This window comes from Martes martes (genome assembly GCF_963455335.1).
Source record: "Martes martes genome assembly, chromosome: 7".
Taxonomy (NCBI): domain Eukaryota; kingdom Metazoa; phylum Chordata; class Mammalia; order Carnivora; family Mustelidae; genus Martes; species Martes martes.
The window spans coordinates 110,942,920-110,960,461 of NC_137894.1; the positions used below are offsets into that span (position 1 = coordinate 110,942,920).

Here is a 17,542-nt window from a genome sequence, read left to right on the forward strand (position 1 = left end):
GCAACATTGAGCAACACTTCCGCCCAATGAGAGTTCTCCTGAAGGGTCTCTTAAAGAATCTGTCCCACAGCTTCCCCCTGTATAAAGGATTCCATGAGCAGATCAGGACTCTCAGAAAATGTACAATAAAATCCAACCCTCATTTGAGAAGCAGAGAAAGAAAAGTCAGATAAGCTTTTGACTTTTATATAGCTTTCATCCTCTTGCCCTCAATAAACAAATTCCGTTTTAGTTCTTCACTTGAAAAAAAAATAATTTAGGAAAATGATATTTTTGATTTTTTTAGAAGTTCAAAACTTAAACTCAGTCCATGTCAGTTTTCAAACTTGAGAATATCTTTTTAATAATTTTTTTATTTGACAGAGAGAGATCACAAGTAGGCAGAGAGGCAGGCAGAGAGAGAGAGAGAGAGGAAGCAGACTCCCTGTGGAGCAGAGAGCCCGATGTGGGGCTTGATCCCTGGACCCTGGGATCATGACCTGAGCTGAAAGCAGAGGCTTACCCCACTGAACCACCCAGGCACCCAGGAATATCTCTTTAATTTTATTGTATTTGAGAGAAAGGGAGTGCACACAAGCAGCGGGGAGGGGCAGAGGGAGAGGGGGAAGCAGACCCCCGCTCAGTTTGATCCCAGGACCACATGACCTGAGCCAAAGGAAGATGCTTAACAGACTGAGCTACCCTGGCACTCCGGGACTATATTTTCTTGACTTGTGTACATTGACTCCTAAAACCTGAAGGCCTTGTAGAAAGAGCCCTTTAAAAAATCAAAGAACTTCTAGGCACTTAACCCTACTTTTCCATTTAATAAATCTTACTCTCCTTTTTCTTACCTAATAATTCCTTCCTCTTCTATCAATTACTGTCTTTCTCCCCTATGGTCTACGCTTTCTTTGAATTAAGGAGGGAGGAAAACAAGTGCTTTCTTTAGAAAGCAAAACTTTTCCCTCCTTGCTTCCCTCTTTTGTCAGATAAGCAGACATGTAAGTGGTGGATCTTGTGTAAATTGTCACGACACACTGGGGAGTACGTCTCTATTGTCTGAATATTAACAGAAGACAATGTCGGTGGTATTAAAGGTCTAAATTACAGCCCTCGGAAAAGAATAAAATCTGTAGTAATGGTGGAGATAGGAGTCTGTAAGAAGAGTTGAAGTACTGGGGTGCCTGAGTGGCTCAGTGGGTTAAAGCCTCTGCTTTTGGCTCAGGTCATGATCTCAGGGTCCTGAGATCCAGCCCTGCATCAGGCTCTTTGCTTGGCAGGGAGCCTGCTTCCTCCTCTCTCTCTGCCTGCCTCTCTGCCTACTTGTGATCTCTCTCTGTCGAATAAATTAATAAAATCTTTAAAAAAAAAAGATTTAAGAAGAGTTGAAGTTCTATATGCTGATCTATCAAGGCACTACCTAGATCCATCCTCCCTTGGTCTTAGCCATTTGGTAAGGCTCAGATGATAGATGATACTCATGCTCTGGACGAGTGCATGACTGAGGCCTAACCAATCAGGTTAACTTGCCTTAGTAAGTAAGTGGGGACATGACCTAGTTCTATGGTTCTCAACATTTTGGTCTCAAGAAGCTTTACATCCTTAAAAAATATTGAGGACTCAGGGCGCCTGGGTGGCTCAGTGGGTTAAAGCCTCTGCCTTCGGCTCAGGTCATGATCTCAGGGTCCTGGGATCGAGCCCCACATCGGGTTCTCTGCGCAGCAGGGAGCCTGCTTCCTCCTCTCTCTCTCTCTGCCTGCCTCTCTGCCTACTTGTGATCTTTCCTCTGTCAAATAAATAAATAAAATTATAAAAAAAAAAAAATATTGAGGACTCCAAAGAACTTTTAAGTAGGTTTTATCTATCAATATTTAGCATATTAAAACCTTTTTTTTTTTTTTTAAAGCAAGAGAGAAAGAGAGTGGTGGGTGGGGGGAAAGGGAGAGGGAGGAAAAGAATCTTAGGCAGGCTCCATGCTCAATGCAAAGCCTGACATGGGGCTTGATCTCACAACCCTGATATCACAACTGAGCTGAATTAAGAGTTGGATGCTTAACCAACGGAGCCACCCAGGCACCCCTAAACTTTTTTTTAATATAAAAATATATAAACACACATTTTATTAGCTGTCAGAGTGATGGTATCATTATATATAATTTAGCCTCTGGAAAAATTCCACCGTATCTAATGAGAAAATGAGAGTGGACAGACAATGACTTAGTATTAGTATGAAAATATTTCTGACCTTGAAGACCCTCAAGAAAGGGTCTTGGGGTCTCCAGGTATTCCCAAACAAACTTGAAAACTACTGATCTAAACTATTGCTTAGAGAAGACACTACCAACTTCGCTACCAGGTAGGGAGAATCAATATGAAAATTATGTCAACAAAGGAGAAAGCATAGCTGAAAGATTTTGATGACATGGTTTTAGATCCTGAATTTAGCCAACCCTGAAGTTATATACATGTCTGGAATTCATAGCTGTGTAGCCTTTTGGCTTAAGCTAGGATTAGTCACTTGAAACCAAAATGTTCTCATACATCTGGTTTTCCAGCTGGGGACCTCAGAGGAAGAGAGTAAGGGTGAGAAAAATACAAAGGACCAGGGCACAAAATTATTCAAGCAGAAATTTGGGCAGCAGAAATATAATATCAAAAGCCCAAGAAAAGTTCAAATTTATTTTTATAAACATGGCAGACATTGGAAAACACTGTCCTAATTATTCTCAGATAAGTGCCACCAAATTCCGTGGAAGACTGTGGAGGCTCATCTTCACTAAAAGACAACAAAAGCATCAAAACTAACAGCAAAATGTCAGTTTCATTAGTAAGAATGTATAAATTGATCTCACTAGACTTTGAAAAATTCTAATTTAGAAAACTGCTCTTGTGGGGAAAAGCATTAGGCCAGTTAGTTCAAATGTTAAAAATTTCCCCAGTATTCTCTACTGTAGAGCTGTGTTTTCCTCTAAGCATGTGTCTAATTTCTAAATCCCAGCTTTTAAAGAAATTTTGTCGTTCTTTGAACCTTTGTCGTTGCCTGTACTGGCTTGAATAGTGTCCCCCCACCCCCAAATTTCACACCCACCGAGAATCTCAGAATGTAACCTATTTGGAAATAGGGTCTTTGTAGATACAATTTGTTAAACAGGGATCATACTGGATTATAGTGGGACCTAAATCGAATGACTGATATTTTACAAGAAGTCCAAGTGAAAATACACACAGACAAGAAGGCCATGTGATGAGGGAGGCAAAGATTGAAGCCATGCAGCTACAACCCATGTAATGCTAAGGATTGCTGGCAACTACTAGAAGCTAGAAAGAGGCAGAGAAGAATTCTTCCCTAGATCCTTCAGAGAGAGCATAGCTTTGCTGACAGCTTCTTTTTAGATTTCTGGGCTCCAGAACTTTGAGAGAATAAATTTCTGTTGTTTTAAGGTACCCAGTTCGTGATAGTTATGGCAGCCCTAGGGACTAATACATTGTCTAACTCAGCCAATCTAAAGTTCATCTTGACTATAATCAAGCTTCCTTTGAGGAAAATAATAGGTTAAAATCAACCAGAATTTCACCTTGCACCCATTTTTGTTGTGCTGAATACACAGAACAAAATTTACAATTTTAACCATTCAGTAGCATTAAATATATTCAAAGTGTTGCACCCATTTTTAATTGAGTCAGTTTTAAATGTGGCTGTTAGCTTATCAGGAAAGAGGCAAGAATGTAAAAAGCTTTAGAGGAAGAATAATTTTTTGCCAAATTTGTTCTTGTTCACGTCTAATGTTAACGAGGAGAGTCTGACCCCAGAAAAGCCAGTAAGTTTTTCCTTGATACTGAAATTGTGATTAGCCACAGGAACACTAAAGTACTAGGAGGGCTAAGTGCAAACACACTCTTATTAGAAAAAATTCAGCCTTTACCATAATTAATTTCTACTGATAAACTTTCATCTTCATAATGAAAGTCACTATGAAAGCCAGATGTTTACCTATCTTTTGAGTTAATTTTTGGTTAATGTAAACTCCTGTAGTTTTCATTAAAACCTTTAGAGAAAGTGAATCCTTGGGCACTGCTAATTCTTTATGTACAAACTCTTTTTCATTTCTTGTTTTCCCCTTTCCCTCAGTATAGTCCTGAGACATTTGTCAATATTCAGGAATGCTACTCTCTTCTTACCTTGGTTCAAAAATTTTTCTGTTATAATGCTTGATTCCAGGATGAATTTTGAAGAAATGTCATACTATAAAACAGGAGTTTAAAAATATGTGTATACTGCAATATTCAATAACCAGCAGTAAAAGAAAAGTCACATTAGACTGTAAGGTGCAAATTTTATTACAAATTGCTAAATTCAGCAGAGATGAATATACTTGAGCAAAATTGTTGAAAAACAAGCACATATTAGTAGTTGTTCAGCTTAGTTCTATTAATATTACTTTCTTCAGCAATTTTAGTAGTTTTAGCAAACAAACCTCCATATGTTTTAAGGTTAATTCTCACCTTTCCCAAGTAAATTTCACCATTATTACTTTTATATAGAAATTTCCTTGGGGCTCCTGGGTGGCTCAGTGGGTTAAAGCCTCTGCCTTCAGCTCAGGTCATGATCCCAGGGTCCTGGGATTGAGCCCCCCCATCCCACTGCATTGCATCCGGCTCTCTGCTCAGCGGGGAGCCTGCTTCCCTCTCTCTCTCTGCCTGCCTCTCTGCCTACTTGTGATCTCGTATGTCAAATAAATAAAATCTAAAAAAAAAATTCCCTTGTTTTATTTCATTTTTTCTACCTTTTAAAAAATTTAAGCTCAATTTAATTAATATAGTGTATTATTAGTTTCAGAGGTTAACACCCTGTGCTCATTACAAGTGACCTCCTTAAAGCCCATCACCCAGTTACCCCATCCTCCCAGCGACTTCCCCCAAAGCAACCCTCAATTTGTTTCCTATAGTTAAGAGTCTCATGGTTTGTCTAAAGTCCCTTGTTTTCTGTTATTTATTGTGAAACAAAAATATCAGTTTCTTTCCATGAATAATTATAGAATATTCTGAGAGGATGTTTATTGAGACAACCACTTTACTTAAACGGTGCTTATATAGTCCGTAACCTTAAAAAACCCCAACTTAGTTTAAGGTTATAGAACCTATTAGTAGCCAGGTTTAGAGTTTCTCTCTAAAAATTCAAGACATTTTAAAATCATTTCAAATTTGAGGGTGCTGTAGGTAATAAGATAGATTGGAAAGGTAGCAATGTCACCAACTATTTGCTCTTCATCTTTAGTTTGAGATAAACCATTTTCTTGGACATACTTTCACATTTCATTATCTCTCTCATATGAAACTAGTTAAGAATCTGTTGGTCACCAGGCTCTGTGGTGATAGATTATTAAAGGAAGTGGCTTTATGATCTGGCTTCAATTTTTAATCTACTGTCAAAAATACTGGCAATACACATACTCAAAAGAAATTTTACTACTTTTTAAATCCCACCTTAATTTCACCCATCATCTCCTTTGTATTCCCATTATTTAAAATATGGAACAATATGAATTTTCAGTTAGAGGACAGGTCCATGTTCCAATGGCACAACAAAAAACATAACCACCAAATTAACTGAGATTTTAATTGTGTACAAACAATGATTATACATTTTTGACACTTTGCTTTTCATTCTCACGCTTCCCAGATTTTTACCATGACTGAGAACATAAGTGAAAAAAATATGTGCATTATTTTTTAATTCAGAAGTTGAAAGGGCTAGGAAGATAGGAACTAAGGAACTGATGTGAAACAGCCACAGGTGATTAAGAACACATTTTTGAAAGATACGTGAAAATAAGTGGCAACAGAAGTTATTTTCATGGTAATTTCACATCCCACAAATACTCAAATCTGTCATTTGTCACGGCCTGAGTTCTACTTCCAATTTTGCGATCGTGGTTCAGGGGAAAGGAACACGTTCTTCTCGTTCTCTAAGATTGGTGCTTTTCATCTAAAAGCAGAGACCATGGTGATGAAGCGTAAGGCCACGAAACCAGGGGGCAGTGGGAGGGAGAAAAGCCAGGTATCCCCATTCAAGAGGCTCTGCTTCGCTTGTGAGGATCGTCTAGTGGGTTTCGACTTGGGGATGGGATCCTAAAGCACAGGAGAAGCGGATATCCTCCGGCAGGGCGAGCAGACTAAGGAAGCAAGCGGGAAGGTGAGGCGGGACAGGATAACTCCTCCTTCATCCACGGCGGGCTCAGCGGCCACTGTTGTGCCACCATGGAGCTTTCTAAGCCACTTCAGGTGCCCTGGTGTTTTCAGAGGGTCGGGCTGGCCGCGCCCCAGGCCTTGGAGGAGAGGCCCAGCTAGCGGAGTCCTTCTCTTGTCCCCTTGGGAGAGCCGCTCCAGCTGCCCCGCGGAGCTAACGACGAGGCGCTGGCTCGGCAGGGGATTGCTTCTGTCTGGGGCTCGGTCGAGGCTGCGTTCGTGTCTCGCGCGCACCCGTTCCGCGTTCTCCAGCCAATCCGGCGCTACTCGCGCGCCCAAGAGCGTTCCCCTGTCCTTTTCGGGCTGGGCTGCCTCCTTCCCGCTCCCAGTACTCCGCAGCCGGGCTCTCACAACCTCCCCTCACTCTCCACGAGTTCCACGCCTCGCGGTGTGGCTCCGCCCCTGTCCCCGAGTCCGCCCCCGGAACCGTCCGAGCGTGTGCACTCCTTTCCTTTCACTCTCCTGCTATCTAGCGGGTCTGGGTCTCAACGGCCTCCCTCGGACGCCTACGCGCGCTCTCCCTCTGCGGCCACCGCGGCCCCCGCCCGCAGCTAGCTGCCTCCGATCTGGACTCGGGGTCGCGCGCCCTGACTCCGCCCCCCCACTCCTCGGACTCGCGCACTCCCGGCCCGGCCTCTACCCCGCGCAGGCCGCGGAGAGCCTGGCCGCCTCCCCCTCCTTCTCCGCTCTTTGCGAGCTCCCCGGGCGCTCTCGCTCTCGCGCTCTCCGAGGCGAGCGCGCTCCCGGCCCGCGCGCTCCGGGCTCCGGCTTCTCCCGGCTCCTGTCAGTGCGGTGACTGCGCTGGGAAACATGGCGACCGAGGGAATGATCCTCACTAACCACGACCATCAAATCCGTGTCGGAGTGCTCACAGGTAACCCGGGAGGGAGGTGCGGGACCGCCGCGGCCGCTGTCCCCGACTAGTCTTAGGCATGTCGCCTGTGGTGACTCTTCTCTGCGGCCTCGGGAGGAGGGAAGGCTGAGGAGGGGGACGGGGGGGGCGTTTTACAACCGCGGAGAGCTGACAGAGGTTGGGGTGTTCCTGCGGGCCCCCTCCCCGGGAGCTGGAGCCGGCCCGTGGGATGTCAGGCCCCAGTGCCTTCGCAGCCGAAGTCCCTGGCCCCGGGGGACTGAGGGGCTGGTGCGGCGGGCGCTGCGGGGCTCCTTGCTGCCGGTGCAGGCGGCGGGATCCCGGCTCCGCAGAGAGAAGCACGCCGCTCTGACTGGCCGGCGCGCTTCCTCCGCTAATGCTCGTCTCAGAGAGGGGGGATTCCCATTTCCACTACCTCCTTCCCCTCCCCCTATCCCAGCGGCCCCTAGCCGCTTTAGCTTTGCTTGCCCTGGGCACCCGCCGGACACGACACGGGTGAATATCAGGCGAAACTCCGCTCTGCCTTAGGCTGCCCCTGGCCAGCGGGGCATCCCCTCAGTCACCCGTGGGACACCCCTTGTCTCTCTCGAGAGGTTGGGGGATCGCTTGCACCCAGACCTCGGAAAGTGTATGCGTTCCGCCTTTCGGAGCTAAGGGCCCTCTGCCCGCCTCTTTCCTTTCTTAGAGGGACGGGCTGCACCCTGCGGCTGGGGCTTTTTACTTGAGAGGGTAGGATTCCCCGACTTGGGCTACTCTGTTCTTCTCCCTTCTGGAACCCCCCCACCCCCCACCCCGACGGTCCCAAGGCTTGTGAGGAGCGCACTTTTCCTGGGTCTCGTTTCCCTCCCTCGCAGGAGCTGTGTGTGCTCTGCATGTCTGATTCCGTTGCGTTGTATTTGGGTAATATCCCTCAGTTCGGCGATAGGCAGTTGCTGCAGGGCATGACTTCCGAGATGAACAGCAAGCCAATTTGTAGGGGTTTCTGCTGTGGTTCTGTAATTGGCAAGGTTTATGTGTAATTCAGTGGCGAGGTGGGGGTTAAGGAACTATATTTGGAATCTAAGGGCTTAGTTTGGAGTGAAGGAAATTCAAGACACACTGATGTGATTTCGGAAAAAGAAGAGATGTAGACGGGAATCCTTGTGTCTCCCCCGTCCCCCGCCCGTCATTTCTTAATTTTTTTTTTCTGTTGTCAAATTCTGACAGGTTGAGACAGTGCTCGGGAAGGGTCTAAATTGAATGAGACTTGCTTTTATTAGGTAGAAAAAAAATCTCTGTCTGTAGATACTGAGTGCTAAGCTTAATTTTGGCTGCTGAGTTTTATGAAAAGGTGTACCCATGGCACCTCTTCTTCTAAGTAAAAGGGTTGCTTTGCCCTGGTATGCTTTCCAGTTGTCAATTTTGAATTTTCCTAATCAGAAGCCCCTGGATAGAGAAACTAGTCTAAACCAGTTGCAGGGAAAGGGAAATCCCCCCTCCCCCAACATCAAATGATACGCTGTTCTCTTCTTTTGGTGCTGAAACTGTTGCCTTGTGTGAAGATTCAGTTGTATTAGAATTCTTAGAGTTGACATTGCTGATTTTCAAAGAATATAATCGTGGGATGTAAAAACGTATAGCCTATATCAACCTTCAACTTGCACTTTAAATTCCAGCCGGTTTTGAAAATTAATAGAGTAGTAATAGTGAAGCTTTATAGAAATCAAAGTATTTCAGCTGTCCATGGAAATGAAAGGTCAAAGCTGTTTTAAAGTTAAACCACAGAGATTAAAGAAGAATCATATTTTCTTTTGCTCATTTAAGATTTCCCTAAGAGTTTTATTTAGTGAATCATCTTGCCTGGGTCAAGTAACACAGTAGATGCGTATATAGAATACTTAGAAAGATACAGCCCTTATCTATATCCCCACAGTCCGATAAGGCTAACATTGATATGCAAACAACTAAAGAAACAATGTGTGTAATTACTGTGCTACAATTGTTTAAATAAATTACATGTGTGTTTGAGGGGCAAAATGTAAAAGGAATTCCATTTCAGAGTGCATTAGGAGCAAATATAACTAACTACCTGAAGGGAGAATTTGGTTAATTTACCAAAGATAAGAAGAAACTGGCATTTTAAAGGGGAGTTGAAAGTCAGTGGCAACCTTATAAATGAATGTTTGTGAAGATGAGGCTCTTGAGCAGAATAAAAATGTAACTCAAAGACCTTGAAAAGCTTAGGTGGAATAGGTGGGTGGCATAGGCAAAATGTCAAGGAGAGAAGATAACTTTGGCAGTGAATTAAAGGTAATCTGGAGAAGCTGTCTCATGAAAATGAGGTACAGTAGTTTAGAGGGAAAGGTCTCGGGTCAAGAATAAGGATGTAACTGAAGGAACAAAAAGGAAGTTGACCGATTTGGGAGAAGTGGCAATAGAGGACAATTGGATGTGTTGATAAAATGGATATTTGAAGTCAGAAATAACTGATGTTTTTACTTGAAAAGTTATTGTCTTTTCTATGGTGGAGCCTGGAAACAGAAGAATCAAAGGAAGGAGGACCAGCCCTTAGTCTGCAATTAGAGGATTTTATTAGAGACAACTTATGGTCTTGACATTCCATGTGATTTTGTGCAAGAAAAAAAATAAAAAAATGAGGTTATATTGTGTATTTTGTGTCTTTTAGAACTTTAGGTTTTTTAGTTTTACTGTGTAAAGTTTTTTTTTTATTGAACTGAAGTACTATGATTTCATACTTAAGAAAATTGAATTAAGAGGGCACACTTGAAACTGATTTTATGAGTTGCAGTTTGTGGCTTTCTTAAAGGTCATAATAGTGATTCTAAGTATTATATCTATTTTACAAAGGTGGTTGAAAGTATTGTCTACCCATGCACACTTTTTTTAAAAAAAGATTTTATTTATTTATTTGACAGAGAGAGACAGTGGGAGAGGGAATACAAACAGGGGGAGTGGGAGAGGGAGAAGCAGGCTTCCTACTGAGCAGGGAGCCAGACGCTGGGCTCTATTCCCTGGAATCAGGACCTCAGCTGAAGGCAGCTGGTTAATGACTGAGCCACCCAGGTGCCCCACCTTGCTCACATTTTACAATGTGTTTGTATTTTGGTGAAATTGTATTGCCATTTCTCCAAGCCTTCAATTGACTTTCTTTGTGACATTTAAAAAAATTATCTGTTGAAAGATAATATTTATATTTTGAAACTATTGATCCTTTAGATTTTTTTAGTCTTCATCTCAGCTAAGAATTTTACAAATAAATGTATGCAGTCTATTGAAACTTCTCAAATAATATTAGAATTTTGAAACAGTGGTAGGACAGTATTTAGCAATGATATTTCTTTTTTGCTTGATTCTTGAATCATTTTGGACTAGGAAATTAGAATATAATAATTAGTGTGACATGGCTATTTTAGTTATACAAATTATTTTTTATCAGGAAAGTGGGAATGTTTATATATATAAAAATTGGTTATCATGGAAACATTTTAGGTTGACAATTATTGCCATCTGTAAGAACAATACCTTTATTAATAACTGTCTTATGTTGATTGCTAGAAATGAGTGTTATATGATCTTTGGTGACATAAGATCTAGTTTTTAGTATATGTGTTTTTAATGTTTTCTACTTCTCTTGCTATTTATAACAGAGACTAAAGGTAATGTGATGATGCATAATATGAGGCAAATAAAGAGATATTTGCTGCCCTGAAGCTAGAAACAAGATGTAGGGCAAATGTAAGATTCCTGCCCCCCCCCCCCAATAACGTTAGTAGTAATTATATTTATTGCTGGTCTTAACAATTACATAGCAGAATCATATTTTAATGTGTCACTTTTCATCTACTTTTTCTAATGAGAACTGTTTATCAAGAGAGCACCGTAATTCTACCACTGTAAGAGCTCCACAGAAACATCAGGAGAATAATGAATATGTGCATTTATATAATGTAGAATGAGATAGGTGATACTCCATTGGCTATTTAATATTGTATTAGCTATTGCTAATGTTCAGTACTAGCGTATTTAGCACTTAGCTAAAGATGATAATCCATTATTTAAATTTTCACTAACAGTAGTATGGATGATAAAAAGATACAAATTTTTAGGAAAGAGCATTTTGAAGTCATTTTTTGCTCCAGTAGTATACATTTTTATTGCACTAAGCTATTGATCTGTAATCAGCAAAAGATATTAGAACAAATATAAGACTGGATAAGAGAGATAAAAGACTATAAAATAGAGCATCAAAAATATTTGTTGCTTATAGGGAGTATTTTAGTCATTCATAAATAGTTATTCAAAATATTAAAAAAAAACCCTTAGCCAAGGAGATTATAATCAAATAAGTCTAGAGTTGTTCAAGCATTTATTTTTATTTCATTCCTCAAGCTTATCCTTGTACATAGTAAGTTTTCATATGTTTTCTGAAAAGCCTATTTAGTGATAAAGATATATTTATATACCTGGTTTGAGAATAGGTGTTGTCATTAAGTAGGCAAATTAGTATTGCAAACCAAATCTGAATCCTACCAAATGGAATTCTGTTTTGGCAAACATACCAATATTGATCTGTACGATCATTGTTAAAAAGAATGCTATGTCTCAAACTAGGTCATTCCTTCCTGAATTTTTGGTTGGAACCAGTGTATTAGAGAATTAAATGTTTAGCTAAAGTAGGAAATAACATGTTAAGTTAATTACTAATGTATATAATACTATCATCACTGGCTAAAGACTTCTAAATTATTAGTACATATGTTGTTACATATTAAGAGTTTTAACTATATTAAAAATAACTGTTTGACATTAACTGAGGTGTATAGTGGAGAATCAGCAGTTTGTTGCTGAGGGGAAATGATGAATAAGAATCTATTTTTATTCTTATTGGTGATAGATTCCCATTTAAGGTGAATAGGGTGCTTTTGGAAACAGTAAGTAAAATAGGTAAAACCTATACTTTGTTCCTGTAAATAGGATTGAAGAACAAGGAAACATTTGGAATTTAAGCTGTTAAAAAAAAAGAGAGAGAGCGAGAGAGAGATCCTAAAAGAGAAAGTAATAAAACCACAGGGGATTTTCTCTTTCACATCTGAGCAGAGATGATAAATACCGAGGAAGAAGAAAAGATTATTTAACCTGCTCAAAAGTAATTGGGACTGTAGTTAATATGGACAGCATGGAATCTTAACTTAATTTTTGAGTAACCAGCCCAAAAGCAAAAGTCTGATGAAGTAACTTCATATAGAAGTCTATCCAGGTTGTCTAATGTATTCCTAAGTGAATTTGTATTTAACTAATTAATTTTAATTAAGTAAAATTTCTTGAAAATTTTATAATGAAAATAAACAACCCCAACAATTTTTATAGTTTTACCAGTAAGTATGCATTTTGAAAGAATGGAATGAAACTTACTATGCTTTTAAAAAATTTCCCAATTTGAAAAATAAAGGAGCAAAGAAATGAGATGTGGTAAAAAGGAGCAATACATAATTTGTGTCCTGCTTCTTCTGTTGGGTGCATGACATTGTGTCAAGGGATACTCTTCAAGGATTCTAAGCCTTAGAATCTAAGCTATGGGGGACCAACATAATAATTCTTGAAGGGTCAGTTTTGAGAGTATGTAATTTAAATCACCTTAATATTAAGATAAGTATGAGTAAATTAGGACAGGATGTAGAATTCATGTGAACTGTTAAGATAAAATTAGAAACTTCAAAGAAATTTCAAGTGAACCCATTATATAACTCCAGACCTCATCAATCTTCTCTGTTATTGGTACTTTGGCACCAAAAATTTAAGGAGCACTGGTTCATGGGAAGAACACTTAGAAGACTCACTTTCTAATGCTAGTTTGGCCAGTAAAGTCTTGATATTACTTAAATTTCTCTCTTAGCTTTTCTTACCACTAACCAGAAGGAGTCATTCTCTAAGATTGCTTTATGTTCTCATGGCAGTTTGTTTCTATTCTTTAGCAACTTGAACAGCTGGAAAGAGAAATATAGGCTATTAGACTTAGTTAATACTTTTTGTCTCTATAATGAGATCATTATGGAAGAAGGTAGATTATAGAGAAAAAAAAAGCTATAGAATAAGAATGGAAGAAAAGATAAAAATTTCAGAGATTAAGTCCTGTCAGCATAACTGAAAGAACAATATTTAGATTTTTTTTTAATTTAGAAATTTTTGTGGCCTTAATAATCTTTTTATTATCAATAGTTTCACTTCTACACTTAATTTCAGACTCAGCTCAAGCCTCCCTTCCTCAACAAAATCCTAGGAATTATCCTCTACAATGATGTCTGTCTTTGTTTTCCTGCAGTATTTATAAAGGTTGTCTGTACTCTAGGGGCACCTGGGTGGCTCAGTGGGTTAAGCCTCTGCCTGCGGGTTGGGTCGTGGTCTCAGGGTCCTGGGATTGAGGCCCGCATCAGGCCCTCTGCTCAGTAGGGAGCCTGCTCCCCCCTCTCTCTCTGCCTACTTGTGATCTCTGTCTGTCAAGTAAACAAATAAAATCTTTTTAAAAAAAAATGTTGTCTATACCCTATAATCATGTATATGTGGAAAGTTGCAAGGTGTAGTTAAAAGACAAAAAAAAAAAAAAAAAGAAAAAGGACTTTTGAGTCAAAGAGACTTGGATTTCAGACCCAGATTTGCTCTTTATTTTGGGAAGTTATTTAATCTCTCTGAATTTCAGTTTCCATCTCCAAAATGAAGATGGCAATACTTAACAGAGTTGTAAGAACTGAGATAATGTATGTGAAAATGTCTACCCTATATGTCTAACTTGGATAATATATTCAATAATCTTTACTCCTTTCCTCATCATATGTTGCTTTGATGTAGTTTGCTAACAGCTTCATGTATAAACATCTTAGTCAAAGTAGATTTTAAAGTTCTTGAAACAGTTGATTGTATGCTTTACTTCTTCTGTGCCATTTTGTCATAGCACCTCTTAATAATGTAATTGCATAGAAGATGTCTAATAAAAAATTGGGTGGTGTGACATTTATATAGTGGCTTAAGGATCAGCTACCCAGAAACATTTAGGTAAATCAGATATTCACTGTTCTTACTAAGAAGACAGTTCAGGGGGTTAGTATTTTTCTATAAATGGTAAGAGGAAGATACAATAATGTGTATTTGAAACATTTGTATGCTATCAAATTTGACATATTGCTTCTTAGTTGATGGGCAAGTCTGTATGAGGATTATTTTAGAGTGACATTATAGTAATTTTTAAAAATGTCATCTTAACAAATGAAAAACTTATAGGTTGAATAAATTCTGAAAATGTTATTTTGAAGGTCAGTTCTGGTAGTCAAAGTAGCAAAATAGCATAAAATAGGAATCAAAAGTTTTATCTCTTCTATCCCTTCCCTCCTTCCTCCTCTCCCTCCTCCCTTTCTTCTTCTCCCTCCCCTTTTTTAAAAAAAAGATTTTATTTATTCATTTGAAAGAGAGAAAGCACAAGCAGGGGGAGAGGCAGAGAGGGAGAACCAGACTCCCTGCTGAGTTGGGAACCGGATGTGGGGCTCCATCCCAGGACCTGGGAATCATGACCTGAGCGGAAAGCAGGTGCTTAACCACTTGAGACATCCAGGTGCCCCTGCTTCCTTTTTCTTTTTTAAAGTAGGCTCACGCCCAGCATAGAGTCCAGTGCAGGGCTTGAACTCACAACTGATTGAGACCTGTACTGAGATCAAGAGTTGGTTGCTTAACTGACTGAGTCACCTCAGTCACTTTCAAGACACTTAGTTACATTTTACTTGTTTCCTTCGCTTTGAATGGGGGTAATTATGCTTATCTAATAGGGGTAATGTGAAGAACAAAGGAAATAATGTATTCAGTATTCAACACCTACTATGTGCCAGACTCTGTGCTAAAGTAAGGGATTCAGTGGTGAATAAGATATAGTTCTTGTCCTCTTGTAGCTTATTTTAGCATTAGTAGGAAGACCTTGTTTAGTCAAGTTGGATATTGACAAATTCATGCTTCATTTATGTTGCAAAAGTGCTACTATATTTTGTTTTTGATGTAGATAAGCATAAATGCCAAAATTATTTTCATGTCAAGCCATTTTTGGCTCAAAATTTTAAACCATTATATATTTCCTGTTTTGTAAGAATATACTGAACATAATTTAATTATTTTTTTTCACTTGGGTTTAAGTAAATATAGGTGTCATTTATCAGGCCTATAATACATGGTATACATATGTTCTCTTTGTGCTAAGCACTTGACACATGTTATTTAATTCTTACAACTGTTATAACTTGCCTCTTACCTTCTAGTTTCTAATCTACTAACCCTTGGGAAGCACATAAACAACCTCGCTAAGAATTATATATGATAGGACATCTAGTTAGACTTGCAGGTCTAAAGAATAATTGTTTCCACTTTTGGGTTGAGGGCATCAGAGGATGAATGGTATTACTATAAGACCAAAAGAAATTTACTTGTTTCTTTGTACTTTGAGATTTCAGGATCATGGCTAATTGTGTCTGCCTGATGCTGAAAATGCTAATAAAAATGCAAAAACTTGTGAAAGGAAGAGACCAGGTATAATCTGAGTGCTAAATAGAAATGTACTGTTAGGTTCTTTTCTTGTTATTTTACAAACATTAAGGAAAAAGTATACTTGGAATTAATGATCTTTAAAGTCTAATTCAGGTTAAGAACTTTGGGATATCTTGGACACAAGAAACTGAATAGGGGATATTACTGTTTTCAGAAAAAAGGATGAGGGATGCTTGGGTGGTTCAGTTGGTTAAGCATTTGCCTTTTGCTCAGGGCATTATACCAGGGTCCTGGGATCGAGTTGTACATTGGGCTCCTTATTCAACAGGGAGGCTGTTTCTCTCTCTGGCTGCTGTTCCCCCTGCTGTATGCTCTCTCTCTCTCTGACAAATAAATAAATAAAATCTTAAAAAAAAAAAAAAGGATGAAACATTTTAAAAATATGATCCCTATTCTGCTTCCACTTTGAGGAGTCAATAGTGAATTTTGATTCTAATGCAAATTAAAAAAATATGCTTTGATAAAATTAATATCCCCACAATAGTAATTGGATTTGAATTTAGTCGCAAGTGGGACAGCTTCTAAATTCTTACAATGTTTTTAATGAGTTTACAAACTTGTGGAGTATGTCTGTGTTGTAAGGTATGTAACAGTATGGAAAGGTAAAGTGTGAACTAAGCCCTATCTCTCTACTTTCTCAGTCTCTCTCTAGTGTTAATCACTTTTTAAGATTTTTTGTTTTTGTTTATTCTATATACAAGCACATATTTATTACATCAGAGTCTGCAAATTGGCATACCAATGGCCATAACTGACCAGTACATGTTTCATTAGACCCCTGCTGTTTTTACAAAAATTTTTTTTCTGGGACACCTGGGTTGCTCATCTGACTCTTTGGCTCTGGTCATAATCTCATGGATTGTGAAATCCAGCCCCATTTCAGGCTCCATGCTCAGTAGGGAGTCTACTTGAAGATTCCCTCCCTCTACTCCTCCCCCCACTTGCATGCTCACTCTTTCTCGTTCTAAAATAAATAATAAATCTTTTTAAAAATGTATGTTTCTAACATTTAAAAGAGGTATATTTCGTATAAACCCATATTTTTAACTTTTTAAAATTCAGCAACACTGTAGCCTCTTTCTCACATGACAATAGTTGGTTAGAGTGGTTGTCCCTGGAAATAGGGCATGTATTCTCCAGTTTCTCACAATTCCCATTTAACCTATTTATATTTTCTGCCTAGCTCTATAGTCCTTTGAATTTGTAACCTTTGCTTATTCATAGTATTTTGCACCTCCCTTCCTTTCTAGCATGTCTTGGACATCTTTTCGTATTAGTGAAAATAATAGTTAACTTTGTTCAGAGCTTACTAAATGTGAAATATTTTTCTGAGCCTGTTCTAGAGCCCATTAATTCATTTAATCTTTATGATGGTGTCACTGTGTTACAGTTGAGGAAATTGTAGCAGAGAGATTAAGTAATTTGCCCAAATTACTGTGATAAGAGGCAAAGTTAAAGTTCGAGCTGCATATTAAATCCATGTAGTCTCTTTCTAGAGTGTAAGCTCTTAACCACTGTGTTATACTCCTTGGCATGTAGCAATAAGTTCATATAGATTTTTCCTTTTAATGGGTTTATCATATTGCATCATAAGATATGTGGTATTTAATCATCAACCCTCCAAATTTCTAATTTTTCACAGATGTGACAGATGTTGTAGACAGTAACATTGTACATTTATCTTTGTATATTTGTGATCTGTTTTTAAATGTGAGATCAATTACTATAATTTTTAGATCAATGGTATGTGCATTTTAAAATTTTGATGGAAATTACAAACTTACCTTCCAAAAAGAATGTACTAATTGTAATTAATATTACCCCCTTTTTTGTTTTTTTAATTTTTAAATATTTTTAAAAAGATTT

General features: G+C 39.1%; 1 protein-coding gene across 4 annotated transcripts in view; it reads left to right on the top strand.

The window, feature by feature from the left end:
• Positions 1 to 6,638: 6,638 nt before the first annotated feature.
• GPHN (gephyrin) overlaps positions 6,639 to 17,542 on the top strand; it is a 661,506-nt gene continuing 650,602 nt past the window's right edge. For 3 of the 4 annotated variants that reach the window (XM_080807348.1, XM_080807345.1, XM_080807347.1), the window contains exon 1: positions 6,685 to 7,102. In XM_080807348.1, coding sequence (XP_080663474.1) covers positions 7,039 to 7,102 — 64 coding nt within the window. In that variant the 5' untranslated portion in view covers positions 6,685 to 7,038. Of the gene's footprint in view, positions 7,103 to 17,542 lie in introns of all 4 variants that reach the window. The other variant, XM_080807346.1, reaches the window with a different exon arrangement.